General features: G+C 40.3%; 1 protein-coding gene across 2 annotated transcripts in view; it reads right to left on the bottom strand.

The window, feature by feature from the left end:
- arhgap42a (Rho GTPase activating protein 42a) overlaps positions 1 to 21066 on the bottom strand; it is a 381038-nt gene that overhangs the window by 204010 nt on the left and 155962 nt on the right. For both annotated transcript variants that reach the window (XM_043698407.2, XM_043698409.2), the window contains exon 2: positions 20292 to 20387. In XM_043698407.2, coding sequence (XP_043554342.1) covers positions 20292 to 20387 — 96 coding nt within the window. The remainder of the gene's footprint in view (positions 1 to 20291; positions 20388 to 21066) is intronic.

Here is a 21066-nt window from a genome sequence, read left to right as displayed (position 1 = left end):
CAATTGAGGAAAAGGAAGGCATATCATCAGAACAGATGTGACGTGGAGAATAGAATAGAGTCCTTATAGGAAGGAAGTGTAGTCAAGGTAATTGTGAGAATCAGTAGGTTTGCCAGATCTAAGACTGCCTATCCCCAGAAATGGAAATTAAAAGTAAAAACATACAAGGGAAGAGTCAGAGGTGGACCCAGTAAGGGTGAGGTTAGAAACTGGAAATTCTGGTTGAGAGCAAGAAGCAGCACTGATGCAGCCATCAAAATAGCAGAAAAAGAGTTGTGGGAGGGGGCCTCGAGTAGGACTGGAAGAAGGAATGACCTACATGTCTCACAAAACAACAGGCACACCCATGTAACTACTCATAGCTACACTATTTACTTGATGAAAGTGAGATAAGTTAAAAGAGATATTGTTCATTGTAAGAGCAAACTCAGCCTGGAAAAATAAGGGTGGTAATGCATTGGAACTGGTCAAGTCGGCTATCGAGGATGAATTGTAGAGCCCTCAGACTATCCTGATGGGAAGGAGGGTGCAGAGCATTTAAATGCCCATGGTGAAGAGGAGACAGCTGGGACCAAGAAACTGGAAATTGAGGAAATGGTATAATGCCAGATTTAATAAGGTAAAGCTATTTGTCTACCTCCTTTCTGATAAGCATGTTACAATGGCAGTTTCCATTCCTCTGGGATTTTCCAGAATCTAACATTCTTGGAAGATTAGCACCAATGCATCCACCATCTCTGTTACGTCTTTCTTTAAAGTCCTCGGATTCAATCCATCAGATGTAGGAGACATATTAGCCTTTGGCCCCCATAGTTTCATACATTTTTCTCTATCCATGATTTGGAGGTGTCGGTGTTGGACTGGGGTATACAAAGTTAAAAATCACACAACATCAGGTTATAGTCCAACAGGTTTATTTGGAAGCATTAGCTTTCAGAACACTGCTCCTTCATCAGATGGTTATGGAGTATAAGATCATAAGATACAAAATTTATAGCAAAAGTTCAAAGTGTGATGTAACTGAAATTATATATTGAAAAAGACCTGGATTGTTTGTGAAGTCTCTCATCTTTTAGAATGACCATGTTGGCTTCAGTTCTTTCATATGTAAATCCCAGAACGTTCTTAAAGTTACATTCTCAAGTGAATTTATCAAAAGGCGCCATGTTGGCCCAAATATAATGCATTGAAGGTATGAGGTTCACTATGTGAGACTGGCTGTGCCTCAATGCTCAGACTAATTCTATTTCTAAAAAAGGGATTTACAGAATCTTACATGGATTCATACAGTTTTTGATCAAAATAAAATGTAATTCTGCAAGTACAAACTAACCCCACAAATGTGTGTGTGTGTATAGTGCAATGGGGTCACCTGTAGTGTGACATGAACCCGAGGTCGCGGTTGAGACCCTCCCTATGGGTACCGAACTTGGCTACCAGCCTCTGCTCGGCCACTTTGTGTTGTTCCCTGTCCCAAAGTCCACCTCAGAGGATGGTCAGCCGAAGGTCGAATGTCCCGGATCGCAGAAGTGTTTTCTGATTGGGAGGGAACACTCCTGTCTGTTAATTGTTGTGCAATGTCCATTCATCCATTGCCATAGCCTCTACTCTATTGTGGTGTAAAATTATGTCCCAATACATGTGTGAATCATAATGTAACACATGTATTGGGCCAAGCAGTGGAATGTGGTGAAAGGGTTAAAATTGTGTCCCAATACATGTGTGAATCTAACCGAAAATGGAAGGTGTCGCTTAGTCCCGTGTGAATCTTATGATACACCTTCCCGTGTGAATCTTCTTATCTGTATTTAACCAGAATGGAATGTGTTTTTCAGCCTTGCTCTGCTGTTCACATGAATGTTTAGATCTCGAAAAGAGTATATTAGCTGGAAAAGTCTCCAGTTCGGTAGAGTCTGCTCCGGGGTTGCGTTTAACCGCCGAGCGTGGGTTGTTGGCAACCGCTCTACGAGAACTGATGGCTCCCAGTTCCGGTAACACGTAGAGTGAGTATAAACCAGACCCGTTGTAAGTACGAGACCTGGTTGTGGCGACGCTGCGGGGAATAAAACACTTATATTCTAGCAGACTCGCCTCTTGGCTGTTTGTTCTATGTCAGACTACTTTCCTGCGAGCCTGGTCCTTGACCTTGAGAATTTTTTAAAACATCTATCTCGCCAATGTATCATATCTCAGGGTATCCTTGCCTGCAATGTATAAGATAGACAACATTGGCCAAGTCACATGAATACCTGCCATGAACATGGTGGGAGGTGTCCCCATGTGTAATGGTGGTATCCATGTCAACACACTGACATGTCTTGCAGTGTCTACCGTGACAAGGTATTGTCCTAAAAGTCTGCAGTTTGCTGAGAACAATGATCTGTTTGAGGTTTGAAGGTTGTTTAAAGGTGAGAAGTGGAGGTGTGAGGAAAGTCTTGGCGACGTGCTCTTCCTTATTGATAATGTGTTGCAGGCTGTGAAGAACACGGCGTAGTTTTTCAGCTCCCAGGAAGTACTGGACAACCAAGGGTACCGTATCAGTTGCAGCTCGTGTCTATCTCCTGAGGAGGTCATTACAGTTTCACGCTGTGACATGTTGGAACTGGCGGTCAATGAGTTCAGCATCGTACCCCGTTCTTATGAGGGTATCCTTCAGTACTTCCAAGTGCCCGTCACGTTCCTCCTTGTCTGAAAGGATCCTGTGTATGCACAGGGCTTGTCCGTAGGAGATGGCTGTTTTAATATGTTTCGGTGGAAGCTGAAAAAGTGTAGCATCATGGGTAGCATCATGGGGTTATGTGTGGGTTTGTGGTAGAGTGAGGTGCTGAGGTGCCCATCCTTGATGGAGATGCATGTATCCAAGAATGAGACAGATACTGGAGAGTGGTCTATGGTGAGTTTGATGGTGGGATGAAACTTGTTGGTATCACTGTGCAATTGTTTCAGTGACTCCTTGCCATGGGTCCTGAGGAAGAAAATGCCATCAATGCCACTGGTGTATAGTGTTGGTTGAAAGTCTTGCGTAGTGAAGAAGTCTTATTCAAACCTGTGCATGAAAATGTTGGCATATTGGGGAGCAAATTTGGTCCCCATGGCTGTTCTGTGTGTCTGGATAAAGAACTGAGTGTCAAAGATCAAAACGTTGTGGTCGAGGAAGAAGCTCAAAGATTGGCAGTTGTTGGTACTGAGTACTGAAGCTGTTGCCATGATGCCGTCATTGTGGGGGATGCTGGTGTAGAGTGCTGAAACGTCCATTGTGACCAGCAATGTTCCCAGTTCAAATGATCCATAGGTGTGGAGTCTCTAAGAAATCTGTCGTGTCACGACAGAAGCTGGGGGTCCCCTGTACAATGTGTTTCAAGGTGACTTTAGCATAGCCAGAGAAGTTCTCACACTAGGTCACATTGCCTGATATGATGGGACATCCTTGTGTGTTGGCTTTATGTATCTTCGGAAGGCAGTATCCATGTAGATTCTGTAAATCCCTTTTTTAGAAATAGAATCAGTCTGAACATTGGGACACAGCCTCACACAGGAGACCTCACATCTTCAATGCATTATCTGGGCAGATATAGCACTTTATTGTTAAAGTTACATTCTAAAGTGAATTTTAAAAAAGTTCTGGGATTTAGATGTGAAAGAACTGAAGCCAACATGGTCATTCTAAAAGATGAGAGAGTTCACAAACAATCCAGGTCTTTTTCAATATATAATTTCAGTTACATCATTCTGTGAATGTTTGCCATATATTCTGTGTCTAATGATCTTTAACTCTATAACCACCTGATGAAGGAGCAGCACTCTGAAAGCTAGTGCTTCCACATAAACCTGTTGGATTATAACCTGCTGTTGTGTGGCTTTTAACTTTTTCGAGCAGTAGTTTGTGTGCATTTCCTCTTCCATCAGCACTCCCTCAAACCCCAGTCCACTCAAGCCCCCTGATTATTTAATATTTTCAGAATGCTAATAATGTCCTCTACTGTGAAGACTGACACAAATATTTATTCAATTCTCCATAATTTCATGGTTCTTCATTATTTTTTCCCCAGCCTTGTACTTCAAGATGCCTATGCTCACTTTAGTATCTCTCTCTCTCTTTTTATACATTTAAAGATGCTCTGTCCATTTTTATATTATTTGATAGTTTGCTTTCATATTTTATATTCTCCCTTTTTTTGGCCATCTTTTGTTGGCTTTTAAAACTTGTCCTGTTCTTACCGATTTACATTATTTCTTTCTATTTGTTACTATCCTCAGCCAACTAGATGAGCTATAGTCAGTTTCTCCCCATCCTAGAATTCTTATTCCTCACAAGGATGTTTCTTTGCTATGAATTATGACCTATTTGTTATGAGTTATGAACTATTTTTTTAAATGGCTGCCATTGTATTTAAACTGACTTTTCCACTTATATCCTTTCTGAGTCCAGACCAGCCAACTTTGCACTGACTCCTTTGTACTGACCCTTAAAAGTTGAACATTGTTGTTTCCAACTCAAATTTCTCAATCTCAAACAGAATGCTAAATTCCACCACATTATGGTCACTCTTTCCTGGAGGATCTTTTATTCCGTGATCAATTATTAAAGCTGCCTCATTATAAATTACCAGATCCAAAATCCTCAACCCTAATTGGATTCACAAAACCTTTGCCAATTTGATTTTCCCAGTCTATGGAAGATTAACATTGACCATGAATAATATATTGTCTTGTTTACATGTCCTCATTCCCTCTGGATTTATTCTCTAATCTACAGAACAGCTACCATTAGGGGTCTTATAACCTGCTCCCACCAGTGACTTCTTCCCCTTGGTAGGTCTTAGCTCCACCCATACGAATTCTACATCATCTGACACAAGATTATTTCCTGTTATCATACTGTTATGAAGATGTGGATGTACCTTTAAGAGAGTGAAGGACTTGCACAGTCCAAAGATGTGCAGGTCAGGTGAATTGGCCATGCTAAATTGCCCATAGTATTAGGTAAGGGGTAAATGTAGGGGTATGGGTGTGTTGCGCTTCGGCGGGTCAGTGTGGACTTGTTGGGCCGAAGGGCCTGTTTCCACACTGTAATCTAATCTAATTTCATTTCAGAACAAACAGCACTCGCTGAGTTGCTATGAGACAATAACACCAATTCGAATTTGGCCAATCAGTTTAAATTATAAACTAAAAAATATCAACCTCCAATCCAATTTGAATTGAGTAGATTGACAATGCTAAAAGCCAATGACACTATCCGGGGTTTGGGAGTATAAGACCAGGGAAAATTGAACAGTTGAGAGGAGAACTGCCAAGCCCAGCATGTGAACAGTTTGCCTGAAAAAAACAGCACTCTTAAAAAGTACCTTTTCGATCAGTAACCCGTGATGCAGAAATTCCTAAGAAGTAGAAAAGACACAGGAAGATCAAATAGAAGCACAAAAACTGCCTGATTTTGAGATAGGAAGGGTGGTTTTGTAAATCTTAACTGGGAGTTTTGTCGGACTAGTATTACAGAAGGGAAAATAAAAGATAGGTTAGAGGAAGAAATTGTAAATAGTGGTTAGATAATTATTCTCTGTTATACTTTAAGAAATAAAGTTGTTAATTTTTACTTTAAACAGTCCTTGGCCACTCAAATCTTTGCAGATTACTACATGGAATAAACCTTTTCTGTGTTGCTGGTTTTAAATTTAAGCAGGAGGATTTACTCCGAGTCGTAACAACACTAACTAGTTACACCATCATCCTTCCCCTCTTGTCTGTACTTTCCAAATGGCACATGTCCCTCAATAAATAATTCTCTGTTTCAATCTCCTTATAACATAATGCCTACAAGATCATACACAGTAACCTCGATTTGTGCTCTTAATTCATTTATATAGTTCTGAACACCATGCACATTTATGTGAAGAACCACTAATTTTGCAAGGAATGTAACTTTGTTGAATTTCAATGGAAAGGAGATACACATTATTTTCTCACGCCATACTTTCCCACCACAAGCGAGATCCTACACTGCCAGAAGAATCTCATTAAAAAAATACAAACTTTAAAAGTAAAACTGAAAACTGATATCTTTCATTTGCTAGACAAAACTGTATTGAGAAACAAATGTGCAGAATGTCACATCAATGGCATCCACAAAGGGATGAATTGGAAGAAATCAATCTCAAACAGATTTAATTTGCAGGAAAAGTAACACAATTGTTTTTGTTTATTAGCAGATAGCACAGGATTTATAGTGCTCAAGGGAATGCTCACAGTAACAAAGAAAAAAGTGAACTGTGAAAATCAACAAAACATTTTCTAATTCTACGGAAAGCTCCCTCACAATATTTCACATATCTTACTACAAGCATATATTAACTCTCACGATCAACAACATCTCACTTCTGTTCTTCCTCAATGTCTCGAACAGTTCACACTCAAAACATTACAGATTTCTTGTACAAGATTGCCAGGGAATAAAGAAGTTTAGTACTGGGATTATACTACTTGTAACACACAACAGATGTCTGCTCTCAAGAGACATAATCTACTCTTGTTGACCTTAGACATGTTTGTAATCCTGGTTTTCAGAAGAAAAAGTAGTTCAGAAAAAACAGACCACCAAACTTTGAGACATAATAATTTTTGGTGCAAGAAGCAATGTATCGAACACAGATGTTTCTAAACTTAATTAAGAAACCAAAATTTTAGAATGCATAAAGTTGTAAATACACCAAATAACTCTTGTACAGGCAAAGAGTGAGGCTGTTAATATTGCACAAACATGATCTTTATAATCTGCATAATATCAAAATACTCAATTGGGGAAAGAGCGAGATTCAGTTTATAACATGGGCGTAGAAGTGCAGCTATTTTTTTTTAAACTCTTATCACAACAAACTAAATGGAAGTATCTCAGATGCTTGTCCTACAGCAAAATTGAAATCCTACTTGGGACTCTGAACACAAACTATCTCAGGAATGGAGATCATTCATCAAAGCCACAAAGTAAACAATGCATTTGCAGGTTTGATATTTTGATGTTTATTATATAGATGTCCAGAAAGAGAACTGTTCTGACAGATTTTTTTACCTCAGAACATGCTCTCCCTAACTACATTAAATGGAGGAGCAGGGGAGGGTTCGATTAGCTCCTTGGCGGGACAGCTGGTTTACAATGTAAACTGATGCTGACAGTGTGGGTTCAAATTTCTGCATCCGCTGAGTTTACCACGAAGGACCCTCCTCGACCTCTCCCCTTGCCTGAGGCGTGGTGACCCTCATGTTAAACCACCACAAGCCCTCCCTCTGTCAAATGAGAGATCAGCCCTATGATCTGTTCAGCCTATGGCAACTTTTTACCCTTGTGTGATCAAATGCAATCTCTACCAAAGCTGAGCTTTTGAAAACCTGAGTTTTAAACAGTTTTAATGCTACCACCAAAAGGTTGGTTTTCTACTCTTAATTTTAAACAAAGACCAAATGACACCACAAAATTCATGAAAGAAAATGAACACTGTTTTGCTTGGTGAAGAAATGATGAGAATAGTGTGCTTCCAATTAAACCTGTTGGACTATAACCTGGTGTCGTGTGATTTTTAACTTCATCTTGCTGGAGGCAGAGTTCTTCTAATGTGAAAAAACACACCATCTACTTTACAACATTGAGAGTTCTGCTAACTCTGAATTTTGAAATGAGTATCACTACATTCTGAAGGGGAGATCAGAGTTCACTAGGCTGTGGAAAGAACTCTTGCTAGATGGAAGGGACGAGAGGTGCACTCCTTTTTTGGATATGTAACACAACTAGGACAAGAAGAACAGGCTGTAGAAATTGAAAGCTATGCACAAATGGAGCACTAAGAGGGACCTGTACAGAAGACTGTCCTGAGTAGTTGTCAGGGAGCATTTGTTGCCTTCACCTCAGACAGAGTAGACAGGAAGGAACTCTCCCCCTTGGTGGAGGAATCAATAATAACAGGAGATTGGCGAAATCTTAAATGAATATTTTGAATCAGTATTTCCTGTGGACAAAGACATGGAAGCTAGGGAACATGGGGAAATAAACCATGATGTCTTGAAAAAAGACTACGTTACCAAAGAGGAAGTGCTTGAGGTCTTAAAACGCATAAAGGCAGCTAAGTACCTGGAACATGATCAAGCGTATCCCGGGACATTGTGAGAAGCTAATAAACAAATTGCGGGACCCCTAGCAGAGATATTTGTATCATCAACAGCCATGATGAGTGTAGGAAGGCTGGAGAGTGGCTTATGTGGTGCCATTGTTTAAGAAAGGCTGCAATAAAAAGGCAGGGGACTGCAGACTGGTGAGCCTCACATCAATGTTGGGTGAGTTGTTGAAGGGGATTCTGACAGACAAAATCTACATACATTTGGAAAGGCAAGGACTGATTAGAAATAGTCAGCATGGCTTTGTGCATGGGAAATCATGTCTCACAAATTTGATTAAGTTGTTTGAAGAGGTGACCAAGAAGATAGAAGAACGGTAGACATCATCCAGATGGACTATAGCAGGGCCTTTGACAAGGTATCACATGGTAGACTGGTTAGTAATGTTGGATCACATGGGATCCAGAGAGAGCTAACAAATTGGATACAAAATTGGCTTGACATTAGGAGACAGAGGGTAGTAGAAGATGTTTATTTGTTGTTCAGTTAGTAAGTTTGCAGACGATACCAAAGTTGGTGGTATAGTGGATAGTGGAGAAGGTTGCCTAAGAGTACAATGGGATCTTGATCATCTGGGCCAGTGGGTTGAGGAATGGCAGTTGGAGTTTAATTTGAGTAAATATGAGGTGTTGCATTTTGGTAAGGCAAACCATAGTAGACAATTAATGGTTGGGCCTTGGGGAGTGTTGAACAAAGATCCCTAGGGGTGCAGGTTCATTTTTCCTTGAAAGTAACATCACAAGTGGGCGGCACGGTGGCACAGTGGTTAGCACTGCTGCCTCACAGTGCCAGAGACCCGGGTTCAATTCCCGCCTCAGGTGACTGACTGTGTGGAGTTTGCATGTTCTCCCAGTGTCTGCATGGGTTTCCTCTGGGTGCTCCGGTTTCCTCCCACAGTCCAAAGATGTGCAGGTCAGGTGAATTGGCCATGTTAAATTGCCCATAGTGTTAGGTAAGGAGTAAATGTAGGGGTATGGGTGGGTTACGCTTCGGTGGGTCGGTGTGGACTTGTTGGGCTGAAGGGCCTGTTTCCACACTGTAATGTAACGTAAAAAAAAAATGTAAGTAGACAGGGTGGTGAAGGCGGCGATTGGCATGGTTGCCTCATTAGGTACAGGATTTGGGATGTCATGGCTGTACAAGACATTTGAAGTAGTAAGTACAATGCTGGTTACACGGCTGGAGGAAGGATATCATTAAACTGGATGGGGTGCAAAAAAGATTTACAAGGATGCTACCGAGACTGGAGAGTTTGAGTAATAAGGAGATGCTGGGTAGGCTAGGACTTTTTTTCCCCTGAAGCATAGAAAGCTTAGGGGCCACCTTTCAGAGCTTTATAAAATCATGATGGGGGGTGGATAACGTGAATAGCCAAGGTCTTTTGCCTCAGGATAGGGGAGTCCAAAACAAGAGGGCTTATGGTTAAGGTGATTAGGTTAGATTAGATTCTCTAGAGTATGGAAACAGGCCCTTCAGCCCAACAAGTCCACACTGACCCTCCAAAGATTAACCCACCCAGAACCATTCTCCTACATTTACCCCTGACCAATGCACCTAACACTATGGGACAATTTAGCATGGTCAATTCACCTGACCTGCACATCTTTGGACTGTGGGAGGAAACCGGAGCACGCCGAGGAAACCCACGCAGACACAGGGAGAATGTGCAAACTCCACAGACAGTCGCCCAAGGTGAGAATCGAACCTAGGTCCCTGGCGCTGTGATGCAGTAGAGCTAACCACTGAGCCACTGTGCCACCCTCATGAAAGGGGAAAAATTTAAAAGGAACCCGAGGGCCCTTTTTTCACACAAAGGGTGGTGCATATATGGAACATTGCCAGAAGTAGTAGTAGCGGTGGGTACAATTATACATTTGGTCAGGTACATGAATAGGAAATGTTTACAGGGATGTGGGCCAAATGCAGGCAAATGGAACTAGTACAGTTTAGGTTTGTTTGTGATACCGAATGACACCAATAGCATGCATCAATTCCTGCACTTGCTCAGGTTAACATGAAGATCCCAATTTTTCAACTTCTCACCTCACCTGAGGTTAAACTACCACCAGGTGTCTCTCTCTAACTAAAAAGCAGCACTTTACCTTACTTAAACAAGGCTTTTAACAAGGCACCATGTGATAGGTTGTTGAGTAATGTTAAATTTCTCAGAATCCAAGGAGAGCTAGCTTACTAGACACAAAATTGGCTTGACGGTAGAAGACAGTGAGTAGTGGTAGAGGGTTATTTTTCAGATAGGGATCGGTGTTAGGTCAACAGTTCTCTATCATTTATATGAATGATTTGGATGAGAATTTAGGAGGTATAATTAATAAGTTTGTGGATGACACTAGGATTGGTGGTATAGTGAACAGTGAAGAAGGTTATCTGGGAATGTAGTGAGATCTTGATCAACTGTGCCAGTGGGCTAAGGAATGGCAGATGGAGTTTAATTTAGATAAATACAAGGTTTTGCAGTTTGATAAGGCAAAACAGAGAAGGATTTACACAGTCAATGGTAGGGATCTGGGGAGTGTTATAGAATAAAGAGACCTTGGGGTACAGGTTCATCGCTCATTTAGAGTGCAGTCACAGGTAGACAGGGTGGTGAAGGCAGCTTTCAGCATGCTAGCTTTCATCAGTCAGAGCCTTGAGTACAGGAGTTGGGATGTCTTGTTACAGCTGTACAAGACGTTGTTGGGGCCACATTTGGAGTACAGCATTCAGTTCCGGTTGCCCTACTATAGAAATGATATTATTAAAATAGAAAGAGTGCAGGAAAGATTTGCCAGGATGCTACCTGGACTGGAAGATTTTGATTATAAGGAGAGGTTGGATAAGCTGGGACATTTTTTCACAGGAGCTTAGGTGACTGACTGGTGACCTTACAGAGGTGTACAAAACCAGGAGAGGCGCAGATAAGGTAGATAGCTGACAGCTTTTCCCCATGATAGGGGAGTCTAAATCTACATGGTATAAGTTAAAGGTGGGAGGGAAGAGGTACAAAGGGTCGAGAAGGGCAATTTTTTCACACAGAGGGCGGTGAGTGTCTGCAACAGGCTGCCAGGCTACAACGCTAGCAAATACAATTTCGTCATTGAAGAAACATTTAGACAGGTACATGGATGGGCTAAGTATGGAGGGATATGGACCAAATGCAAGAAAGGGGACTAGTTTAATTGTGAAAATTGAGCAGCATGGGTGAGTTGTTTCCATGATGTAGACCTCTATGACTTTATGACTGGAGATAGTTTTAAGGTAAGGGATAGGAGGTTTAAAGGGCACATGAAGAAACTTATTTTAACCCAGAGGGTGGTGGGAACCTCCAACTCACTGACTCTAAGGCTGGTAGAGGGAAAAACCCTTCTGACATTTCAAAACCATTTAGATTTACACTTGCGATGTCTCAGCATACAAGACAAAGGTGGCACAATAGGATTCAAATAGAATTAGAATTAGAATCCCTACTGTGTGGAAACAGGCCCTTCGGCCCAACAAGTCCACACCGACCCTCCAAAGAGTATCCCATCCAGATCCATTCCCCTACATTTACCCCTGACTCATGCACCTAACCTCCATATCCCTGAATACTATGGGCAATTTAGCTCAGCCAATTCACCTAACGTGCACATCTTTGGATTGTGGGAGGAAACTAGAGCACCCGGAGGAAAACCCATGCAGACATGGGGAGAATGTGCAAACTCCACACAGACAGTCACCCAAGGCTCAAATAGTTATATGGTTGTTTTAATCAGTACTGACTCAATGAGCTGAATGGCTTCTTTCTATGTTGTAGACCTCTATGACTCTAAGGCCAATGCTTAGACCTCTAGAATGGCTATAAGTCCAAAAGGAGATCTCTTGAACTTTCATGACCATGCTATCACTTGTCAAAATCTCAGGTGGTCTCTCTCCTCCTCATTTCTCAATTTCCCAGATAATTTTTTAAGGTATTCCAACTTCCCTTTTAAAGGTCATAATTGAACCTGTCTTCATCAATCTCTTGAACAGTGCATTCCAGATCCTAATGTGGTTCTTTCGCCATTCAACTTAAATTGATATTGTCTTATTGTCAATGAATGGGAACAATTCATCATCATTGCCCTGACACCTTATAATTTTGAACTCTTCAAGCTAATAGCATTACAATGTTCTCTTCTTGAAAGGGAACAGCATCAGCTTCACCAATCTGTCTCCCTAACTGAAGTTTCATATAGAAAACCATTCTTGTAGATCTTATGTCCTTCCTCGCCAATGCCTTCACATTCTTCCTAAACTATGGTACCCAGAACAGGACAAATTACATCTGTTGAGGCCAAACCTATATCTTATGCAGATTATCACAAGCTCCTCAATTTTGTATTCTAAATTTTGATTTATAATGTACAGAATTCTATATGCTTTGTCAATTCTCCTTAACACCTTCACTGATTTGTGCATCTATACTTCCTCCTCTGTTGATCTTGCATCCCTGTTAGAATTGTAACCTTCCTTTATGTTGCTTTATTTTGTTCTTCGTACTAAAACTTGCTACTTTACACTTTTCTGCATTCAATTTCATCATCACATAATTGCCTGCAAAAGCTTAGGCCAAAGCACAACTAAATTCAGAGATGTGAGATCCAAAGTAATTCTCAAACTTGCAAATACATTGCAGTGATACCAGCTGCCCTTCAAACTCTGAAACTGAGAGTTAAAGCCGCTCCAGCTGACTACACTTCCTAAATATGTTTGTAACCAGGACACAAGAAACATTCTGGAATTCCCAGATGGAAATAAATGCGCACTTGACAGGATTGAATGTCTTACCATACCTATTACGTTTAACTGACCTGATGAGAATAATCTTAAGACTTAATTAATTCAATAGTCATAGAGTCATACAGCATGGAAACAGACCCTTTGATCCAACCAATCCATGTTGTTTCCCTTGGATGTTTACAACCAGGTGAGAGGGGATGAACCTGCTCCCTTTTCTCTCACCTCCTTGCTGAGTTACAATGAAGGTTAAGTTATTTTTAGCCGAAAGCTTTATATTTCTCCAAATAATGTGTGATTAACTATTTTACAACAACTTTGTTACCTGCTAATCCTGAGAAAAATTATAAAAATACATTGTCAAGCATACAGCTTTGTGTATTCACTTGAATCCACACATAAACACACACAAAGTCAAAAGGGGAAAGTGTACAGTATGAAGAAAGGTAAAAGATATAACTTAATGTCTTTTCATTATCCTTGAGGCATAAGGTTTTTAGTTGAAATAGCAATTGTTTAGTTGGCTTCTTGGGCAATCAGAAGTTGCTAATAATGCACTCTGCTTTCTAATCAATGCTGTCTAATTTGCATTTTCCTCTTGAGAGAGACAGGCAGCCTTATCAGTCTATGCTTACATTCTATGTTCCATCTCCTCTAATCTGCCAAAAAAGTTCCTTGAAATGATAGCCTGTCTGCATAAACCAGGATTATATTTTCAAGATTGATAATTGTAGGTGATGTTACATCTCCAACATGTAAAGATTCTCAATTCTGTACACTAAACAGGAGAAGACTTTTCCTATTTCTCAAGGGAACCTGGCTGACTAACTTCTTTTGGTAAAATGTTAATTTCATTTTAGACAGTCTTTAATCCAAGTTGATTTCATGAAATTTGGCTAATTTGTTGTCTAACCTCTCCACCAGGTGATCTCAATAGTCAATTGTTTGGTTTGTCTTGTGTTCTGGTTGCTTTTAAAACCATTCCATGGAAGTCTCAGGGATTAAATCAACCAATGTAATTCAAAGATCCATATATTTGTATAATTTACCAACTTAATAGGGCTAACATCACTTTAAAGGAAAGTTAACAACAATGTTTTACTTAACTCTTATTATCTATATATTTCAGATTTTAATTTATTTCTCTGCTATGAAAGATTGGATCCCAGCTCTGTTCAATACCCTGCGATAATCTGGAGCCTGATTTCTCCAGCATTTTTGCCTGCTAATGCACCAAACATCTAACTCTGTTTGTATCACTTTTAAATCCAGACATAGGATGTGAGCATCATTAGGCCAGCATTTATTGTCCACCTCAATTGCCTAGAACAGTCAATTACATTGCTGTGGGTCTGGAGTCACATGGGTTTTTGTGATATAAACAGTTGTTATTTGGTCGCCATTAGGCTAGCTCTTTATCCCAGCTGTTTATTGAATTAAAATCTCACCATCTGCCAAGGTGGGATTCAAACCTATGTGGAACATTAAGATAGGGTTCTGGATTCCTAGTGCAATGGTAGACACCTCGCTCTTGTCTGGTCTGCTTAAATTGTTGCAACATTTGTTGTTCTTTTCTTTTCTGTAAACTCCTGCATAATAAACAGCAATCTCTTTCTAAGGCACAATGTGCTATGTGGGAAAGATTGCAGTTAAGATGTGCAGGCGAGTTGAAACACACTTCTGTGCTCCCTTTCAAGTGGGCGGGCAGCCAGCATAGCATTCATCATTGAACTGCATGCTCAAATAAGAGAAATATGGAGGTAGCATATGTTTGTATGCCACCTTCCTCAAATACCTGGCTGTGAGAAAATCAAAAATCAGAAAGCCTATGACTAAACCTCTAAGGAATCCAATCTTAACTCTTCATGTTCAGCACTATAGTCTAAGTGAGATTTATAGCATGGATAAAGCTAAATACAAATTTGAATTATAATAGATTATTGGGGAACAGTTTCACCAAGCAATCAGTAACATTACAAAATAATAAACAGAGAACTCCTGTATTTCCAGCTCTTAAATAAGGGTGAACATATCCTGTCTCTTTATTCTTAAGATTTATCTTTTCACTATTACATCTGTTAGCACACACAATAGTTAACTTTGGGCACTGTCTCAACGCCCAAAATGATAAATAGGTTCAGAGAAGTGAATACTTAGTTGCCTTCATAAAATAACTGAATTATATCAAACTGCAACACCAAGTTGCTGGAGGACTTTTATCACAAGGTAACAGTCCACTTCTATCACACGTATCTTTTTGTGTTTTTTCCTCAATCAAGCTCGTTTTGGTGGACTTTTTGTCAAAGACAGCAAACATAGAAATTTGCAGAATTTGTTTCATTTATGATAATTTAGTTTCTGGTATTCAATTTGATATTTCCTGGTCTACCATCCATTTTAGACTGCTTTGGAAATATTTCTTCTGAGAAAACCAGCTAATTTTAATAGGTTTCAAGAACTGTTAATATTAAAGCTTTTGTTTACACTTGTAAAAACAATGAGCTGTTATTAACAATGTCAGTAGATCATTAAATTTTGACATCAGTTTCACATAAATTTTCATTTTGAAATAATCGTATTCAATATTTTCTCTGGCTGAAGTCCTTTCTCCTGCTTCTTAAAGTTTAATATCCAGGTCTTTTCTCTGACAAACATTAATAGCCTTATCTATTATAAAAATAAGTATGGGGTGTTGGGAAGGAATCATATCCAGTCATTTCTGCTAGTAACATCAGTAGAATCGGAACAGAATTGACTAAACCAGCTCATAAGATTGGTCAATTGTAAGCACAAATGAATTTGCAGCCAAACTACTGACAATCATCATCAAGGTCCAATTTCTTTTTTTGGGGAGAAAAACTGTTAAAAGCTACTGCTCTTTGTAAAAAGAGAATAAGCTGACTGCAACTGGGCAAGAAGCTGAATGTTTGGCTGCTACAAGTCACTTGAATATATACCATTGCCAGTTCTACGTATATTACAGATAGACATAGCTAACTTGTGTGAAAACTCTCATTCAGAAGTTAACAGCATTCTTTGATGATTTACTATGAGCATTTAATATGACCAGAACACAACCTAAGAACTGCATGTGGGAGTTGAGCTGTCTCCAAAATGCCAATCCTTACATGCGATGTAATTTAGTTTTTTTTTAATTACAAATCACCAGGTAATGGTGGTCCTCTTAACTTGCTTGCAAAGCATGATTATAAAAGCAAGTCGCTCAGAGAAAGAGACATTCCATCTTGAACCATTTAGCGGAACATAGCTCTTCAAGCAGAGACAGTGAGGAAGAGAGAAACAGAGAACCATCTTGAAACACTGTGCTTTAAAGTGACTATCTATTCAGGGCCAGAAGCCAGGAATCCTTTCCCTCTCCCAAGATCTGCTGCCCTGCTGGACTAACTGTACAAGAAAAGACTAACTATCCAACTGCAGAAGCCATCCTAGCTGCCAGGATTGGCTTCAATTATTAATTTATTCCCTCCAGCCCAAGAAAATGAAACCCAATGAGCCCCAACAGCAAACCAAAGGGACTTGATCAGACTTTAGAATCATAGAAGTCTACAGCACAGGAGAAGGTCCCTTCAGCTCATTGGGTCTGTGCCACTCAAAAACAAGCACCTAACTCTTCTAATCCTATTTTCCATCATTTGGTCCATAGCCTTGTATGCCCAGGCATTGCAAATGTACATTTAAATACTTCTTCACTATGACGCGGGTTTCTGCCTCTACCATCCTGACAGTCAGTGAATTCCAGTTTCCGATCATTGTCTGGGTGAAACGTTTTTCCTCACATCCATTCTAAACCTCCGGCTCCTGTGTTAAATCTACGTCCCTGTTCATTGATTCCTCCATCAAGAGGAAAAGTTTCCTCCTTTCTATCTTACCTATACCTCTCAATTTTATGCATCTCAATTATGCCCCCTCTTAATCTCCCCTACCTCAAGGAAAACAATCAACTGTTAATCCTTAAGGAGACCTTCAGTAGCAACTTGCAATTAACCTTTAACCTGTTCTGACGGAGCTTAACATGTTGGTCTGCAACTAGCTTGAATCATGACAAATTAAAAAGGAGCTAGCTACACAAACTCCATTAACTGATAGTTCACTGACCATGTGGTAGATACACTTCATGATGATGACACTCATGGCATAGGATTCAACTGATCATAGGGGCGGCACGGTAGCACAGTGGTTAGCACTGCTGCCTCACAGCACCAGGGACCCGGGTTCAATTCCCGCCTCGGGCAACTGTCTGTGTGGAGTTTGCACATTCTCCCCGTGTCTGCGTGGGTTTCCTCCGGGTGCTCCGGTTTCCTCCTCCAGTCCAAAAATGTGCAGGTTAGGGTGAATTGGCCATGCTAAATTGCCTGTAGTGTTAGGTGAAAGGGTAAGTGTAGGGGAATGGGTCTGGGTGGGTTGCTCTTCGGAGGGTCGGTGTGAACTTGTTGGGCCAAAGGGCCTGTTTCCACACTGTGGGGAATCTAATCTAATCTAATATCAGAGATTGCCAATAAAATTACCCACATCTTGAGATCAAGTTGAATGATTCTGGTAGATCAAAAATGTTCTGAAAATTGCACTTATTTTGTACTAATCCAAGTTCTAAATTCAGCTGCCTTGCCTGTCATACTCCTTGCATTAGAACAAATACATCTCAGACCATCAGCCTCACTTTGTCCAATAATCTTTCCCTGTCTATCCTTCCTCTTGGTCTTTCTAGCCTTAGTGTCTGAATCTTTGGCCAGCAAACCACCCTGCCTGAATATTGGTGCCTTTCCAGTTGTAGTCCTTCTTGAACTGGTCCCACTTTCCCAGAAAACTTCCCAACGATCTATAGATCAGACATCCTGCCTCCTACACCAGCTCTTTAGCTCCCTATTTAACTACTATCTTCCTATTCTGAGCCTCACTAATGCTTGGCACAGGGGGTAATCTTGAGATTACAACGCTAGGAATCCTGCTTTTCAACTTCCTACCGAACTCCCTGAAGTCCCTTTGCAGGACCTCAGCTGTCTTTCAGCTTATGTCATTGGTACCAATATGGACCAAGACCTCTGGCTGCTCACTCTCCCCCTTAACAGAATATCTTGTGCCTGCTCAGAGACATCCTTGACCCTGGCAGTGCGGATGCAACACGTTTTCTTGAAGTCTCACTCACAGCCATAGAAATGCCTTTTTGTGCCCCTGACTGTAGAGTCCCCTATCACTACTGCTCGCCTAAGCATCAACCCTACCTGCTGTACAACTGTGCCAGCCATGGTGCCACTGATCTGGCTGCTGCTTTTGCCTGAGCGGCCATCATCCTCCCCCCCCCCACCCCCCCCAAACCACTGCCCAACCAACTACCCAACATCGTATCCCTGTTTGAGACAGGAATGGTCACAGGAGCTCCTGCACTGCCTGCTCAGGCTTACTAATCTTCCTGGTGGTCACCCAATTCTTCTGATCAGTGTAGCCCTTACTGGTGTTGTGGCCAGATCACTAGATGTGCTATCCATGACGCTCAGCCTCATGGATGCTCCATAGTGAGTCCATCAACAGATCCAGGCACACAATGTGGCAAATCAGAAACTGCAGCTAAACACACTTGCTGCATACCTGGTCAATATGGAGACTGGAAGTGTTCCTGATTTCCCATGTATTGCAGGAGGAGCACTCGACAGGGTCAAGTTCTCTTGCCATTTCGAAGATGCAACTTTACCCATTCATTATTAAACTCAAGTTTCTTAATCTCACTCTCTCTGACTCTTTTCTTAACTGACATTAGGCCATGCTTTTAAAACTTTTTCATATCAATTAATCTTTGCTAAAATATTGTATAACTCCACCCAATGAAATGGTTCATAAAAGGTCTTTTTCATAAAAAGTAATTTTCAGTGATTTTAAATCTGATTATTCAGATATTGAAAAGGAAATGAAAGAGCACTCTGGGAGTTTGTCAGAACATGGTGATCCTGGACGGTTCATACTTGTGTTAAGTGTCTGCAATTCAAAGACCTTCAACTCAGTTATTGGGTTGAGTTACCAGAATATTTTACTGGAGGCAGCCACAGCATTTAGTTAAGCAGAACTTTCGAACTCTGATCAATGGTGAGGGACGGGATTATATGCCAAGCAGGTATTGGGATCCAGAAAGCAATGACAGAGGTACCTCAGCACTTGACTTTGACTAATAAATATAAGGTTCAATAACAGTACAAGGTACAGTGAAATTAACGATTAGATAGCATTCAGTGAAGACGCAGTCATAAATACCAACAATCATGATTGCTGCTTGATCCCAGGGTTGAAAACTTCTCCTCATGGCTGGAAGTGGGACAGAGAGGATCCTGTCATTGTTGACCAACAATATATACAGAACCAGAAATGGCATTGTGCTGACAGAGTTTGAGGAACTATTGTTCAAGTTAAAAAGCAGCCCCACTTCAACAAAGAATGCTTGACCAGAAAAGTGATGTGTGGGGAGAGAGACGACAAGGCTTAGTTTCATAGGCAACAAAAACAGAAGTTGCTGGAAAAGCTCAGCAGGTCTGGCAGCAACTGTGGAGAGAAATCAGAGTTAATGTTTTGGATCTGGTGACCCTTCCTCAGAACCCTGCAGTTTGGAGTTAGGGTCACCAGAGGAAGGGTCACCAGACCTGAAACATTAACATTGATTTCTCTTCAGAGAAATGCTGCTGGACCTGCTGAGCTTTTCCAGTAACTTCTATTTTTGTTTCTGATTTACAGCATCCACAGTTATTTTAATTTTTATTTAGTTTCATAGGCCTTAGACAGCAGTAATTGGGGGCAAAAAGGTTTTTTTACTGGGTAAAGCTCCATTTAAACAAGGCTGTGGCCAGTGGCTTGGTGAATGTAATAGCTATTGTAATAGAAAGGCCTTTTAGCTATAAGAGACAATAGCTGAGATGAATCAGAAACATTCAAAAGCAGCAAAGATAATTTTCAATTCTTTATAGAATTGCACAGTATTTTGGGTAAATGTAACTAGAAGAGGTCAAAAAGAGACATTAGTGACCAAGGTGACATAGCAAAAATAAATATTCAAAAAAAGGAGGATGGATAGCTCACCTAATAAAGGTTTGGGATAAAGGCAGTGGAGAGAAAGGATCTTAGTGCAGAAAAACAAGACATAAACTTAGTTTAAATGGGGCTAGGAAACAGCGAGAGAGAGACAACACCGGGAATTATTTTTAGGCCAATTCACAGTAGCTGTAGCATGAGCATATATAAACCAGGAATTTAGAGGGACATCTATTCAGAATAATACATGGGGGACTTGGCATATAAAATTAGCACACACTAAAGAGAAGTACAGAAGTGCTGTTCCAGAACGAAAGTTTTTTTTTAAAAAGGTCAAGACTTACCAATATTAATTTCATCATCAGTCTCTGCATCACCAATGCACTCAAATTGAAAATCCTGCAATGACTGTGAAAACCTCTGAACTGCTGCAGACAAATCTGTCAAGACAACATATGAATACTAAATTTAACCTAATGTTCTGCAGGTAAAACTCAAACAAGTTGATAAATTTAACAGCAAACAATTCAAAAACAGTCAGTGAATAATGATGCCATAACCATAATGACATTTGCCAATCTCCTCAGACATTATTCATTACTCAATTCTATAAGACCTAAATTTTGTAGGCATATACTGTTTAGAATTATTCTGCTACATCCATTAGATTTCTTTCTCCTTCAAGGTCACAAAGTCCAAGTACTGTCAAGTAAACACCAAATCAAATTAGCAATGAATTGCTTCCAATCTGTGGTCGCTCTCAGTTTGCCAATTACAGCTCTAACAGCTAATGAAATAGAATGCATACATTCTGTCACTTATTTCCTGCTGAAAGAGAATTTCTTTTCACAATATGTTTCTATTTGAATGGTGTGTATACATCTGTATACATACATACATTTACTGGCAAAATGCTAAAACGAAAAAAAAAGTGAACAAGTACTTTTTTTGCTGTTTTCAGTGATTTACTTCATTAGCTACAAAGTGGTGGTAAATTGATAAATATACGAGTGAAATACATCCTTATGTCAGTCAGGATTTTCCAATGATCAGACATTCTCTGCAACACAGCAGTCAAAACTGAATTTTGCACATTAACTCTGTTTTCTCTCCACAGAT

The sequence above is a fragment of the Chiloscyllium plagiosum genome, unplaced genomic scaffold (assembly GCF_037043375.1).
Source record: "Chiloscyllium plagiosum isolate Xiang-an unplaced genomic scaffold, Cpla_swu_hap1 HiC_scaffold_6, whole genome shotgun sequence".
NCBI classification, from domain to species: Eukaryota; Metazoa; Chordata; class Chondrichthyes; order Orectolobiformes; family Hemiscylliidae; genus Chiloscyllium; species Chiloscyllium plagiosum.
The sequence above is the reverse complement of the archived record's forward strand: the minus strand, read 5'-3'. Positions and strand labels throughout refer to the sequence as shown.